Source organism: Acanthochromis polyacanthus, chromosome 8 (assembly GCF_021347895.1).
Source record: "Acanthochromis polyacanthus isolate Apoly-LR-REF ecotype Palm Island chromosome 8, KAUST_Apoly_ChrSc, whole genome shotgun sequence".
NCBI lineage: Eukaryota > Metazoa > Chordata > Actinopteri > Pomacentridae > Acanthochromis > Acanthochromis polyacanthus.
In genome coordinates this window covers 41,607,221-41,621,328 of record NC_067120.1, presented here as the reverse complement: position 1 = coordinate 41,621,328, position 14,108 = coordinate 41,607,221, and the positions used below count along the sequence as shown (strand labels likewise).

At 44.7% G+C, this 14,108-nt stretch overlaps 1 protein-coding gene across 7 annotated transcripts in view; it reads left to right on the top strand.

Annotated features, from left to right (window-relative positions):
• The window catches only part of LOC110970585 (receptor-type tyrosine-protein phosphatase beta-like), a 49,093-nt gene that overhangs the window by 27,409 nt on the left and 7,576 nt on the right, over positions 1-14,108 (top strand). For 6 of the 7 annotated variants that reach the window (XM_051952530.1, XM_051952535.1, XM_051952534.1 and 3 more), the window contains 8 exons: positions 5,159-5,422; positions 5,593-5,856; positions 10,040-10,303; positions 11,155-11,418; positions 11,571-11,840; positions 12,250-12,513; positions 12,600-12,866; positions 13,625-13,918. In XM_051952530.1, the coding sequence (XP_051808490.1) occupies positions 5,159-5,422; positions 5,593-5,856; positions 10,040-10,303; positions 11,155-11,418; positions 11,571-11,840; positions 12,250-12,513; positions 12,600-12,866; positions 13,625-13,918 (2,151 nt within the window). The remainder of the gene's footprint in view (positions 1-5,158; positions 5,423-5,592; positions 5,857-10,039; positions 10,304-11,154; positions 11,419-11,570; positions 11,841-12,249; positions 12,514-12,599; positions 12,867-13,624; positions 13,919-14,108) is intronic. The other variant, XM_051952536.1, reaches the window with a different exon arrangement.

Sequence of the window (14,108 nt, the reverse complement as noted above, 5' to 3'; positions counted from 1 at the left end):
AATAATGGAAAGTGCTACTGGAATAGACTGAGATAAGTCTGAAGTGAACAAGAGTAGATCATCTGCATAAAGAGTAAGTTTGGATTCTACCCCATCTCTAATAATTCCTGTTAATTTAGGGTGGCCACGTATGGCGATAGCCAAAGGCTCTATAGCTATAGTGAACAAGAGGGGACTAAGTGGGCATCCCTGTCTTGTGGAACGTTGAAGTAAGAAAGGTGCTGAACTTAGCCCATTAGTCTTTACCGTGGCTTGTGGTGAGGAGTACAGTAGTTTGATCCATGAGATAAATTTGGGACCGAAACTGAATTTCTTTAAAATAAAAAACAAATAATTCCACTCCACTCTGTCAAATGCCTCTTCAGCATCTAGTGAAATTAAAGCTTCTGTGGAAGTAGAAGAATTAGAGTTGTATACAATATTAAACACCCGCCTCAGATTAAAAAAGGAATGCCTACCCTGAATAAAGCCTGTCTGGTCCATTGAAATGATAGATGGGAGTGTGGTTTCCAGTCGCTTTGCTAGTAATTTAGATAAAATTTTAAAGTCTGCATTAAGCAGGCTAATAGGCTAATATGAACTACAAAGTACTGGATCCTTGCCCTTTTTAACAGTAAGGAAATACAAGCCTGAGAAAAAGTTTGTGGAAGGGTGCCGTGATCAAAAGATTCAGTAAAACTTCTAATAGTAGTGGAGCTAATTTCTTCCAAAATACTTTGTAAAATTCGCACGGAAAGCCATCTGGCCCGGGGCTTTTAACAGCTTGTAGAGATGTCACTGCCGCCTTAAGTTCAGCTATTGTAATTGGTTTCTCCAAATCTAGAGCCAAGTTTGGGTCCAAGATTGGAATATTCAGATTGTCACAGAAGTCATTTAATTCATCTACTGTGGGGTTAAACTCAGAGGCATAAAGAGATTCGTAAAATTCTCTAAAACAATTATTAATCTCCACAGGATCCGATGTTAAACCAGATTTAGTCTGAATTTGAGGAATTAATTGAGAGGATGTGATTTTCCGGAGTCTGTGTGCTAGTAATTTACTTTGCTTGTCTCCATATTCGTAGAAAGTTGACCTGGACTGTGAGAGTTGTTCCATAGTGTGCTGCGTCATCAATAAGTCATGTTCAGCTTGCAAAGTCATCCGTTTTTTATATACATCTGGCAATTTGGAAGTAGAATAATTAATATCTAATTCTGTTATTTCCTGAGCCAGTCGGTCTAATGTTTCTCTCCATTTCTTTTTTTGTGTGTCTCAAAGGACATTATTTCACCTCGAATACAGGCCTTCATAGTCTCCCATAACAGTGAAGGGGAAACATTAGGGTTTCTATTAGTTTGAAAGAAAAAATCTATGCGATTATGTATAAATTTAAGAAATGCTTCTTCCAAGAGCAGATTCGAGTTTAAGCGCCAGAGTACACGTGTTTTCAGCTTTTCTTTAAAATATATATTCATAGATACAGACCCATGGTCAGATAAAATAATAGGATCATAATTACATGAAGAAATTAGGTTTAAAAGTCGTTTATGTACTAAAAAAAAATCTATACGGGTATATGTGTGGTGGACTGATGAAAAAAAGGAGTATTGTTTCTTTAAGGGATTAAAGGTGCGCCAGGGATCGACCATTCCAAATTCTTCCATAAAATGCTTAATTACCCTGGCAGATTTGGAGAGTATATATGGAGTAGAGGATGATCTATCAAGGTGGGGACTAATCCAACAATTAAAATCCCCTCCTAATATCAAATTGAATGAATTGAGGTCAGGCAACAGAGAAAACAAATGTCTGAAAAAGTTATCATCATCCCAGTTTGGAGCGTAAACATTTGCCAGAATTAATTTAACACCATAAATCTGACCTATAACAACCAAATATCTACCTGAAGGATCGGTTATGGTTTTAGTATGAATAAAAGGAATAGATTTATGTAAGATTATTGCAACACCCCTAGCTTGGCTTGTAAAAGATGAAAGAAAAACCTGCGCCACCCAGCCTCTCCTCAGCTTAAGTTTATCTGAACTTTTAAAATGAGTTTCTTGCAAATAAATGATGTGTGCGTTCTGCTGTCGTAAATAGTGTAGAACTTTACTACGTTTAATTGGGTTATTCAGTCCCTTACAATTTAGGCTTGTGAATTTAATATTACTGCCCAAGGTCACTGGCTGAGCATTGGATAGACTCATAGACACACCATAAAACAAGAAATATTTGGACTAGCTGCTTCTGCATCATCCCAGTTGACAAATACAGTATCCAAGGAGAATGTACCATATCCCACCCCCTCATAAAAGACCCCCGCACCAGGAACAAATAACAAAAACCCACCACCACCCACCCCCCTCCCCTGGCAGAAGCATCCTGTAAGAAGGTGCATGCCCATTACCCCCCCCCCCCCCCCCCCTATACACCACAAACTTAAATATCATAAGTGGATCTAACCTAGTTATGTGAGGTCCCTTGGGATAGAAATCAACATGTTTAAATTCCTCATAAAAACAGAAATACAAAGTGCAATATGTGTATCAACTGTGCCAAATAGAAAAATAACTTGAGAGTAACACTGTAGGAACATTATCGTCTCAGTAGTTCAATGTTCACCCGTAAAAACGTATATATAATATATATCTGTCCATAAAAGTCTATAAACATGTCCGAATACCAACAACGAACGTCTAAACTTAAAGTCATTGCTCACCATACAGCACCGCCACAGCCGGAACCAAACATCAACATAACCGATGCATGCTGGGAGATGTAGTTTTAGCAACCGCTAGTAGTTAGCAGGAGAGCTTGGACCTGCAGATTCAACTTAATCTGATTTAAACTTCTTCACAAAGTCCATGGCAGAGTAGGGATTATCAAATCTCTTCACTTGACCACTTGGTAGGGTGATATGTAGAGACGCTGGGTACCGGAGACCGAACCTCACATCAGGGTGACCACGGAGCTCCCTCTTCACAGCAGCGAAGGCCGCTCGCTGCTTAGCCACCACCGGAACAAAGTCCGGAAAAATGTGAATCCTCTTCCCGTTGAACATCAATGGCGAAGCTTTGCTCGCACGTTGCAGAATGAGGTTCCTGTCCTGGAATCGGTTCACCCTGACGACAATCGGGCGAGGAGGTTCATTCTGTTTCGGTTTGGCACGTAGCGTCCGGTGGGCCCGATCCAGTACCGGCTTAGCCTCCAGACCAAGCACCTCTTGTAACAAGCATGCGATAAAGTTAGTTGGACGAGAACCTTCCGTTCCTTCTGGCAAACCAACGAGCCTGACATTATTCCATCTGGCGCGGGCCTCCAGATCCTCACACTTCTTCCTTATAGATTCCACTGTCGTCGTTAGCGATGTCAGACTAGTTTGTAGCTCAGCTAGCTGGCTATCATGCTCATTAACGGCCTTCTCTAGCTCATTAATGGTGGAGTTTTGAGCCGTAATTTGCTCCTCAAAAGGCTTCAGGGCGGATCTAATCTCCCGTTTCACTGTTTCTGAAATGATAGTCTCAAATTTTGTGACAATGTCCGTCCTCATCTCCTCCATCATCACCTTAATGCTCTGTAGCATCGCTCCATTAGCGCCCATCATCTTAGGTGATTCCGGCTCCGGCGATTGACGGGGTTTTTGGCGAGCAGGTTTGACAGAGTCGGTCTTGGTTCGGGATGTCGACATAACGAACCTTGTAAATACAAGTACAAGCACTATGATACTGCAGTATAATGGGTTTTGAGGAATAAAGAAGGTAAATTTAGTAAACCCCAAAGGAGCTACCACGAGACACATCCTACATGGTTAAGTTCACGAGCGCCCCCTCCCAAAAAAGCATTCTTACCTCTTGAATCAGGGTTAGGTTAAAAGTCCATAGGCAGAAGAGAAAGAGAAAGAACGACCACCCGCCTCGACGTTTCGCTATTCCAGCTTCTTCAGGAGGCGGCAGGCACAACTCTGGGAGCGGCACTTAAAGGAGAGGGGTGCGGGAGGAGCCACAAGGGCACAAACCTGGTTGGTTAACCAATTTCCCTGGGTCCCCCCACACCCCACACCCCGGGAAAGCACCAGTGAAGCGCCGCCCCCAGAGCTCAGGTGGTAGACAAAACAGAAAAGAAAAAAAGCAGAAAAAGCAGAGAAAGAATGTCTGGGCAGGAGAGGACCAGGCAAAAAGACCAAAATGCCCCACTTAGGGTTCTTAGTAAAGGGTCAGTGGCACTGGCAGGATTAGGGTTGGGGTTTAGGGTTAGACAATTGTCTTTTACATGGCACGGGCCTACCAAACCCAGATAAGGATTGCCCCTCCATAAGGGAGGGGCAAATAATGGTGTAGGGGCCTGCCCCTGCTATGCCCAGTCCTCTCCCAGCCCAGACAACAAATGAAAAATCAGAGAAGAACATCATCTGTGCACTTAGGGGAGAGAGAGAGGAAAAAAAGGGGGGGGGCAATAAAAGGAAAAATAAAACTTTGAGGTTCACCCAAATGATACCAATTAGACTAAACTTATGGAGTTTTGAACCCAGGGTTCTCAGTTTGAGAGTCAAAGTCCAATCTGATGGGTTAGGCATTGTTTTGGTCTGGATTAAGGTTAGGGTTAGGGTAAGGGTTAGGGGTTAGATATGAATGGGAGTCAATGGTATGTCCCCACAAGGATAGGAATACACAGTGTGTGTCTGTGTGTGTGTGTGTGTTGTACTGACAGCAGGATGTTGTTGAAAACTAGGAATGTGTGTGTAGTTTTCAGGAAGTGTGGACAATAGATGTGAAGGTTTGTGAGTCAGAGACATCCGTCCTGTGTTCTGCTGTAGATGTTGTGTAACTCAGACACACAAACACAATAAAACATCTCAGACAAACAAACAGGAAGCGTCGTCCATCAGTGGTGAAAAGTTCTTGAGAATCTCATCATCAAACCTGAGAACACAAACAGAAACCTTAAATTAGAGGAGAAGGGTCGATCTGATTGGCTGTTCCTCTGGGGTCTGACCAATCAGATTGTCTGATAGTGATGATGCTGTTAGACAGTCCTCATCCTGATATCAAAGTTTACCCAAAATGTACTTTGCGATTTTTTTTTTTACAGATTTTAATTGATCCTCTGGCTGTGAAACAAACATATCTCCACCTGCAGTGATGTCACAGCTTCACCTGTGTTCTGACTCCTCCCCCTCAGTGCCAGCCGCGGTGGGCAACGTCAGGGCAAGTAACAACGGGCGGACGGATTTCCTGATCGTGTCGTGGCGTCCGGCTGCAGGTGAGGTGGACAGTTACCTGGTGACGCTGAGTGACGGCGAGCGGACGCTGCACACGCTCAGTGTGGCCGAGTCCAGCCCCAGCTGCGTGTTCAGTTCCCTGGTGTCCGGACGCAACTACAACATCTGCATCAGCAGCTGCAGCGGGCCACACCAGAACCACAGCTGCATCCAGGAGAGGACGCGTACGTACACCTGGCTCACCTGTCCTACATGTACTGAGCTCACCTGTCTCACCTGTCCTTGCTCCATAAACTGGTTTCCTGTAGATGTAAACTGGTGGTTTTCCAGTTGTTCTGACTGGGATCCAGTTCTGGACCAGTCTAAAGTGCTGACTCAGTGTTTCCTCCATCAGAACCAGCGAAGGTCCAAAGTCCGACGGCGACCCACGCGGCCCGGGATGACTACCTGAAGGTGTACTGGCGTCCCGCTGCAGGAGACCTGGACCGATACCAGGTGTTCATCAAACACAACAACATGTTCCTGCAGAACCAGACGGTGTCCAAGAACCAGAGCGAGTGCGTGTTCACGGACCTGGTACCGGGTCGGCTCTACACGGTGCTGGTCAACACCTGGAGCGGAAAATACGAAACCAGCACCTCCACCCACGGCCGGACCCGTGAGTCTGAGACCTGATCAATATGTTTGATTAGTGATCCATACGTTTGATTAGTGATCCATACGTTTGACACCTGATCGATCACGTTGGAGGTTCTTTAGAGTTTGTTCTGCAAGATGTTGGAGAGAATAGAGAACATTCCAGAAGCTCAGTAGAAACAGAAAAGCTGAAGGAACCAGTCAGAGTCCAGAACTGTCTTTATAGAACCACAAGGCGGAGCAGTTGTTTTGTGTGTCTTTGTAGTTGTTTTGTCTCTTTGTGGTTGTTTTGTCTCTTCGTGGTTGTTTTTGTCTCTTTGTGGTTGTTTTTTGTCTCTTTGTGGTTGTTTTACATCTTTTTGTGATTGTTTTGTGTGTCTCTTTGTGGTTGTTTTGAGTCTCTTTGTGGTTGTTTTGTGTGTTTTTGTGTTGTTTTGTGTCGATTTGTGGTTGTTTTTTGTCTCTTTGTGGTTGTTTTTTGTCTCTTTGTGGTTGTTTTACATCTTTTTGTGATTGTTTTGTGTGTCTCTTTGTGGTTGTTTTGTGTGTTTTTGTGTTGTTTTGTGTGTTTTTGTGTTGTTTTGTGTGTTTTTGTGTTGTTTTACGTCTCTTTGTGGTTGTTTTACATCTTTTTGTGATTGTTTTGTGTGTCTCTTTGTGGTTGTTTTGTGTCGCTTTGTGGTTGTTTGAGTCTTTGTGGTTGTTTGAGTCTCTTTGTGGTTGTTTTGTGTGTTTTTGTGTTGTTTTGTGTCGCTTTGTGGTTGTTTAGTTTCTCTTTGTGGTTGTTTTGAGTCTCTTTGTGGTTGTTTTGTGTGTTTTTGTGTTGTTTTGTGTCTCTTTGTGGGTGTTTAGTTTCTCTTTGTGGGTGTTTAGTTTCTCTTTGTGGTTGTTTTGTGTGTTTTTGTGTTGTTTTGTGTGTGACTGGTGCCATTCCAACAGTAAAATGAAGGTTTTAAGTTTCTGAACTGATTGAATGAAGTTTTCTGTTACTCTGTCGGAGCAGTGTTTGATGAAACACGTCTTCCTCCTGAGTCAACCATCAGTAATTAAACCAAAATAATAATAATACAAACTAGAAAAGCACTCAGAGAGTGCAGACTTCCGCCAAGGATAGAGAGGAAAACAGGAAACCCATGCAGTAAAGGACCATGAGCTGGAATCAAACCTGCATCTCTGACACAGTTCTGTTTATGAATCACCTTCTTAACCAGTTGATCTGGACACCTTGCTTCAATTTGTTGGACGACATACTAACCTATGATGTTTTTATCATATTTTGGACCACAAACTAAAACAGGGGTTCTTAACCTTTTGAACCTCTGGGCCCAATTTTCCTGGAGTAAAGTGGCCCTGGACCCTTCCAAATACTAGCACTTTCATTGTAATTCATCTGAGTCTTGGTTCGATTTGTAATCAATAACTAAATCAAGTTGTTTTATAGTTTAACAAGTTAAAACCTTGTGAAATAAATAATCTTATACACTGCAATCATCTCAAAGACGTTTACTTATAGTCAAGTGTATGAACCTGCACATTGCAACATAATTGTTGCAATTATAACAAATCAAATTGCTAAAACAGCAAATGGCTCCAAGCCAAACTTTTAGATTTCGACTGACTAAAAAACTGAAGAGAAATTCTGATAAATAAAATTCTGTTGTACCAAAATAAATAAATAAATTATAAGAAAACTTTCAAATTAAATAAACAAACTGCAAATAAAAAATAAAGTGCAAATTAAAATATTGTAACCTGCTGATGAATTTGACAATTTAGCAGTCTTCATTTTTGCACGGCAGAACTAGAAGTTGCTCTTCAAATCTGTGACAAATGATCAGTAACAACAGTCACAACAGTCCAGTTTAACATGCTACAACTCCCATTTCATCTTCACCTCTCAATGAGAGACTTGGGCCTGCCCCTCAGACACGATCAGATCCAGTCTGGGTGGAATAGGGGAAAGGCTCACTCTCAGGGTAGCCTCCAATGATGTTCTTAGTCTGTTTCGAGCTTTGGTCTTGGTTGTGGCCACAATGGAGAACCCTGATTCACACAGGTATGTAGTTGTGAATGGGAGAAGGAGTTTCAAAGCCCTCAGTGCCAGAACGGGGTACTCCTTTGAAACAACAATCCAGAAGGAGTCCAGGTCCAGTTTGTCCCACTGCCCCTTCAGAGTGCTATCAGTGGAAACTTCCAGAAGCTGTGATTCCAGATGTGAGGGTAAGGCAACATCATTTAAAGTGGGATCCACTGAAAATGGGTCCACAACCCACATGTGTCCCTCTCTGGGATCTTGTGGAAAGTATTAATCAAATTTCTCTGCCAGTTGTGTGAGGTGCTGAAGGATTGACTGACTGATGTTCACCTGAGGAGAGTTTTCCAAAATGTCAGACAAAAGTGGAAACATGTCCATTCTCTCTTCCTGGGTCCGTTTAGACCACAAAGCAAGTTTCCTCCTGAAAGCTTGAACTTTGTCTGCAACAAAAAATATGTTGCTATTCCTCCCTTGAAGTGAGATGTTCAGTTGGTTCATGTGTGGAAAAAATGTCACAGAGATAGGAAAGTTTAGCCGTGAACTTGGTGTTGGTATAGTAATGTGCAAGGGGAGATTTTTCCCCAGTGAGGAAAGATAAAACCTCATTCTTCATCTCAAACAAACGCTTGAGGACGAGTCCTCTTGAGAGCCATCTCACTTCACTGTGATAGAGCAGCTGGACATGATCTGCGTCCATGTCCTCACAAAGCTTAGCAAAACATCTGGAGTTAACAGCATTATTTTTTATGATGTTGATAGTTTTCACACTTACATCCATCACCTCCTGGAACTCTGGTGACATCCTTTTTGCTGCAAGGCTTTCACGGTGGAGAAAACAGTGGGTCCAATTAGCCTCTGGCTAAATGGACCCACTGCTTGATGACGCCTCGGTGCCTACCAGTCATTGACGCTGCACCATGACTGCACACCCCAACACAGTTCTGCCAGTCCAGGCCGTTCTCCATGAAGTAGTTATCCATGCAGCGGAAACATTCCCCAGCTGTAGTTCGGGTTGGTAGCTCTCCACAAAAGAGCATGTCTTCTTGCAAACTGCTGTCCCAGCGATAGCGAACAAAAACCAATAGCAGTGCTGCATTTGTTACATCAGTGGACTCATCTAGCTGCAAAGACAAACATGGGTTAGTTTTTATTCTCTCCAGAAGCTGATGTTGTATGTCGGAGGCCATGTCAGCAATACGTTGACTCATTGTGTCGTTTGAGAGTGGAATAGTCATCAGCTTCTTTGCAGCAGCCTCCCCGATCATCTCACGGCACATGTCCACAGCGGCAGGCAGAACCAATTCCTCTACGATGGTGAACGCCTTCTTACTCTGTGCCACACGTCTGGCTACGAGGTAGCTGGCTTTTAAAGCACACTTAGCACTGCCAGTCAGCGATATGATAGATTTTTTCTGCATCTGCAGCCCAAGCTCTTTTCTCTTAAAAAAATCCACCGGCTTTCCAACTAGTTGTGCGTGTTTCATTTCCAGGTGCCGCCTTATTTTGAAGGCTTCAGTGCTTCGTTTGATAGCGTAAGCCCACACTCCACACACTGCGCCCTCGGCTCTGCCTCGCTACCTCCATTCACGAAGCCAAACTTAATAAAGTCTGGGTTATACTTGCACACACATTTTGTTTTTGATGATAGGTTGACTTCACTTATCTTCATTTTTTCATTTCATAAACTTCTCCATAATGCTGCCGAGACCTTTGTGGTTGACCCATGAGTTAACCTCTTCTCATGTTCCCACCAAGTGGTGGGAAGCTGTACTGCGGTCCTGCGGCCCTCTCCAAGCCAACATGTGCAGAACTGAAAGTTTTTTGCGGCCCACTAGTCGGCGCTAGAGGCCCATTGTTGGGCCACAGCCCAATGGTTCAGAATCACTGTACTAAAACATACTAAAAAAGTCAAAGTGATCCAGAATCCAGGATCCTTTCCGGATTGCCACCAAAATTAAATCATCTCTTCCTCTTACCATAGTCTACATCCCCTCAAAATTTCATGTGAATCTGCCCAGCCGTTTTTGAGTTATCTTGCTAACAGACAGACAGACAGACACACAAACGCTGGGTGTCACATAACCTCCTTGGCGGAGGTAATAATGAACCTAATAATAATAATAATAATAATGAACCTAATGACTAACCTGAACTCCCATCGGTCCTGCAGTCCCGGCTCCGGTCCGGTCCCTGGTTCTGGCGGGTCGGGGCCCAGAGGACCTACGGGTTTCGTGGTCGGCGGCTCCAGGAGACGTGGATCACTACGAGGTCCAGCTGCTGTTCAGCGACATGAAGGTGTTTCCTCCCATCACGCTGAGCGCTGCCGTGGACCACTGCCTCCTGACGTCTCTCACACCTGGACGGCTCTACAAAGTCCTGGTGTCCACGTTCAGCGGGCCAAACCAGCGGGCCCGGTTCATTGAGGGACGCACAGGTGAGAATCAGTTCATCATGGAGTCAGAAAGATGTTTGTCTGTTCAGAAAGAGGAGATTTCAGCACGACGGAGCCGGTAGACCTGCACACAAGAAAATAATATTTAAAAAGAAACATTTTTATTTCACATTTTTATCCATTTATCAGAGAAAATGTTTCCAGAATAAAGTTGGAATAAAAAACATCGAAATATGTGGTCAGAAATTTTAGAATATTTGTCCGTATTGTTGTCAAAGGTGTAAAAAAGACGTAGTATTTTATTCTAATAAATGTATAAATCATTCAAGAACAAAATTCACAATGTTGTGAAAAGAAAATGGAATAAAAGTTGTAATTTTTAGACAGAAAATTCAGAAAAAGTCCCAAAACAGTGAGAAATAAGTTTCAAATTTTACTGGAAAAAATATTTCGCAGTAGTATGTTCACATGAAGGGTCACCTGGACAGGTAACAGCCTGTCTCAGGCTCACCTGGACAGGTAACAGCCTGTCTCAGGCTCACCTGGACAGGTAACAGTCTGTCTCAGGCTCACCTGGACAGGTAACAGTCTATCAGACAACCAGGTTCACATTCACACCTGCAGACAGTTTAGAAGCACCAGGAACTTCAGCAGGTCTCTGGAGTGGAGCTGGAGAACCCGGTCAGAACCCAGCAGTGAGAAAATAGAAGCACCACACAGAGAGACCAGAACCAGAATCTTGTAGCTGTGAGGCGACGGTTCTAACTAGTTGTAATTTTTAGACAGAACTTTGGAAAATTTCAAGAAAATCACATTGAAACAGTTTTAATGTTTCATAAATAAACACATTTCAAACCAGGAACCTGTTTTAGAACGTCTCTCCTCCATCTCAGTTCCCAGTAAAGTGAAGAACATCCAGGTGAGTAACCATGGCGACAGCAGCAGCCTGCAGGTGAACTGGACACCTGGACCAGGAGACGTGGACGGATACTCGGTGTTCCTGTTCAGAAACGGTCGGCAGCTCAGCGTCAGAACCGTCCTAAAACACCAGAACCAGGTGACCTTCGGATCGCTGCAGCCTGGACAGGTGTACGACGTGACGGTCCAATCAGTGAGCGGAGACCTGCTGAACAACCACACGGATACAGGACGCACAGGTGAGGATGTACACACGTGTACTACCATTATGTGCACACCTGTACTACCAATATGGACACACCTGTACTACCATTATGTACACACCTTACACTGTATTGCAGCACCTGTGAACCTGTTCTGTGATATTAAATGGGGTTCTGGTTCTGCTCAGTTCCGTCAGCAGTGACCAGGCTGCAGGTGGACCCTCTGCAGTCCACCTGCAGCCTCCAGGTGAGCTGGCAGGACGCTCTGGGTGTGGCCGACAGGTACGTTCTGCAGGTTCTGGACGACAGAGGCATCCTGGTGACCAACGGCTCGCAGCCCTTCGGACAGACCTGGTACCGGTTCCATGACCTGACACCGGGGAAGAAGTACCGGGTTCTGGTCCAGACCAGCAGCGGAGGGGTCCACAGCCCAGGGGTCAGCGCCGAGGCTCGGACACGTGAGTCCTTTACCTGGACAGATATCTTCAGGTGCAGCTCCAGGGATTTATGTTGTGTCCCAAACGTTGGTTCTCCCCACTGGACCACATGCTGATGGTTGGTCATCAGACTGGGTTCTACCTGGTCAGACAGGTACGGTCTGCTGGTTGGTCTGGTCCAGGTGTCAGGTACCAGAAGATAAAAGTCCCGCTACACCAAAACACATTAAACTCACAACCAGGTGTTGGAAGAAAGTCAGGACGTTTAACAGGAAGAAGGTGAACAGGAAGTTTAACAGGAAGAAGGTAAACAGGAAGTTTAACAGGAAGAAGGTAAACAGGAAGTTTAACAGGAAGCAAGTAAACAGAAAGAGTTTTGTCTGTATTAATTCTGAATAAATGTTCAAACTAGGTCTGTTCTGACCCGCAGGCCCAGCAGCCATCACCGACCTGATCCTGAGGTCCAACAGCACCAAAAGCCTGCGCTTCACCTGGACTCCACCTGTTGGAGAGTTTCAGCTCTACGAACTCTACCTGTATGGCGCCGATGATTCTCTGCAGGAGCGGCGCAGCCTTCAGCCCGGCAGCCTCCAGAGCAGCTTCCAGGGCCTACGACCCGGAGCCGCCTACAGGCTGGTAGTTCTGATCCGCAGTGGAGACCAGACCAACCAGACCTCCATGTGGGCCCGGACAGGTGAGACCTGCAGGAAGGTTAAAGGTAGTAGGACACACTATTCCCACAGTTTGGACCTGCAGGCTGAATCCTGTTTCCCCCCTCAGTACCGGCAGCTGTGGCGTCTCTGCAGCTCCACACTGGGAACCAGTCCGATGTTCTGGTGGTGAACTGGGATCGTGGTGGCGGTGATCTGAGTGGATACCTGCTGACGCTCTACAACCCCAACGGCTCCCAGCAGGCCGAGCAGCGACTGGGCCCCGATGCCACAGAGTTCGTCTTCTCAGGCCTCGTACCGGGCCGACACTACCGAGCTGAGATTCTCAGTCTGAGCCAGGAGCTCAGCAACTGGGCCGGCGCCGTGGGCCGAACTGGTGAGAAAGAGTCCACATGTGTTACTGGAACGATGGAAACTGGAGATGTTTAGATTTAACAAGAACTTTTACTGTATTCAGGAATTTTTAAAAGAAAAATATATTTCAGAGTTTCACCAAAATGACTCCATTTATCAGCAGCAAACTGGGAAAACAAGAAAAACGATCTGATGTGGTTCCATCGGGAAAATGAAGCAAATCTGAGCTTAATATTGGGATATCTTTTCACTTCATTCTACTGGAACAAATGTTGTCTCCTCATCCTGTAGATATTTTTCATACTATTTATTTTATTTCTTTTCCTCTCAGTCTCTTGTCGTCTCCTCTGGTCATTTTGTGCTGTTTTTTTGTCTTGCTTGTGTTGTTTTGTCTCATTTTTTGCTTTGTTTTTGTCGTTTCGTGTCTCATTTCTGTTGTTAGATGTTGTTTTTGGTCTTGTTGCTTGTTGTCATTTCGTGGCTAATTATGTGGTTTTGTGTCTCGTTTTGGTCATTTCATTTGTGTCTTTGACACATCTTGTCTTTGTGGTGTTTTTGTGCCTCCTTTTGTTGCTTTGTGTCTAGTTTTTCAATGGAGTCAGTTTGGGGATTTAAAATTTAAAAGATAAAATAGCTTTTTTTTGTGGTTCACAAAGTTCCAACATTGAGAGTTTCAGCTCTTTGGTTTGGACGGTGTGATTTTATTTGCACCATTTCAAAGATAAACTAAAACTAGAAGGTATTTAGACGAGATGTTGAAGAAACCCTTTAAAATCTCAGCTCCCAGACCTCCCAGCTCCTTCCTGTTTGGCAGCGTCACCAACACCTCGGTGGAGGTCACCTGGTCCGGTCCAGTAGACTCCGACTATGATGATTTTGAGCTGCGCTGGACTCCGGAAGACCGACTGTCTGTCATCAACCCGTACCACAGCCGCACCGCCGGCAGCCGCATCCTGAAGGGTTTGTTCCCCGGACGACGCTACACCTTTAGGCTGCGCACTGTCAGCGGGCCGCTGGGCGCCACCGAGGCTCCGCCCACCTACAGCACTGCCATCTGGAGCAGCATCCGCACCAGTAGGTCACAATGTGAACTAACCCTAGGCAAACAGGAAGTCTGACATGAGGCAAACAGGAAGTCTGACACGAGGCAAACAGGAAGTCTGACATGAGGCAAACAGGAAGTCTGACGTGAGATAAACAGGAAGTCTGACGTGAGATAAACAGGAAGTCTGACGTGAGGTAAACAGGAAGTCTGACATGAGAC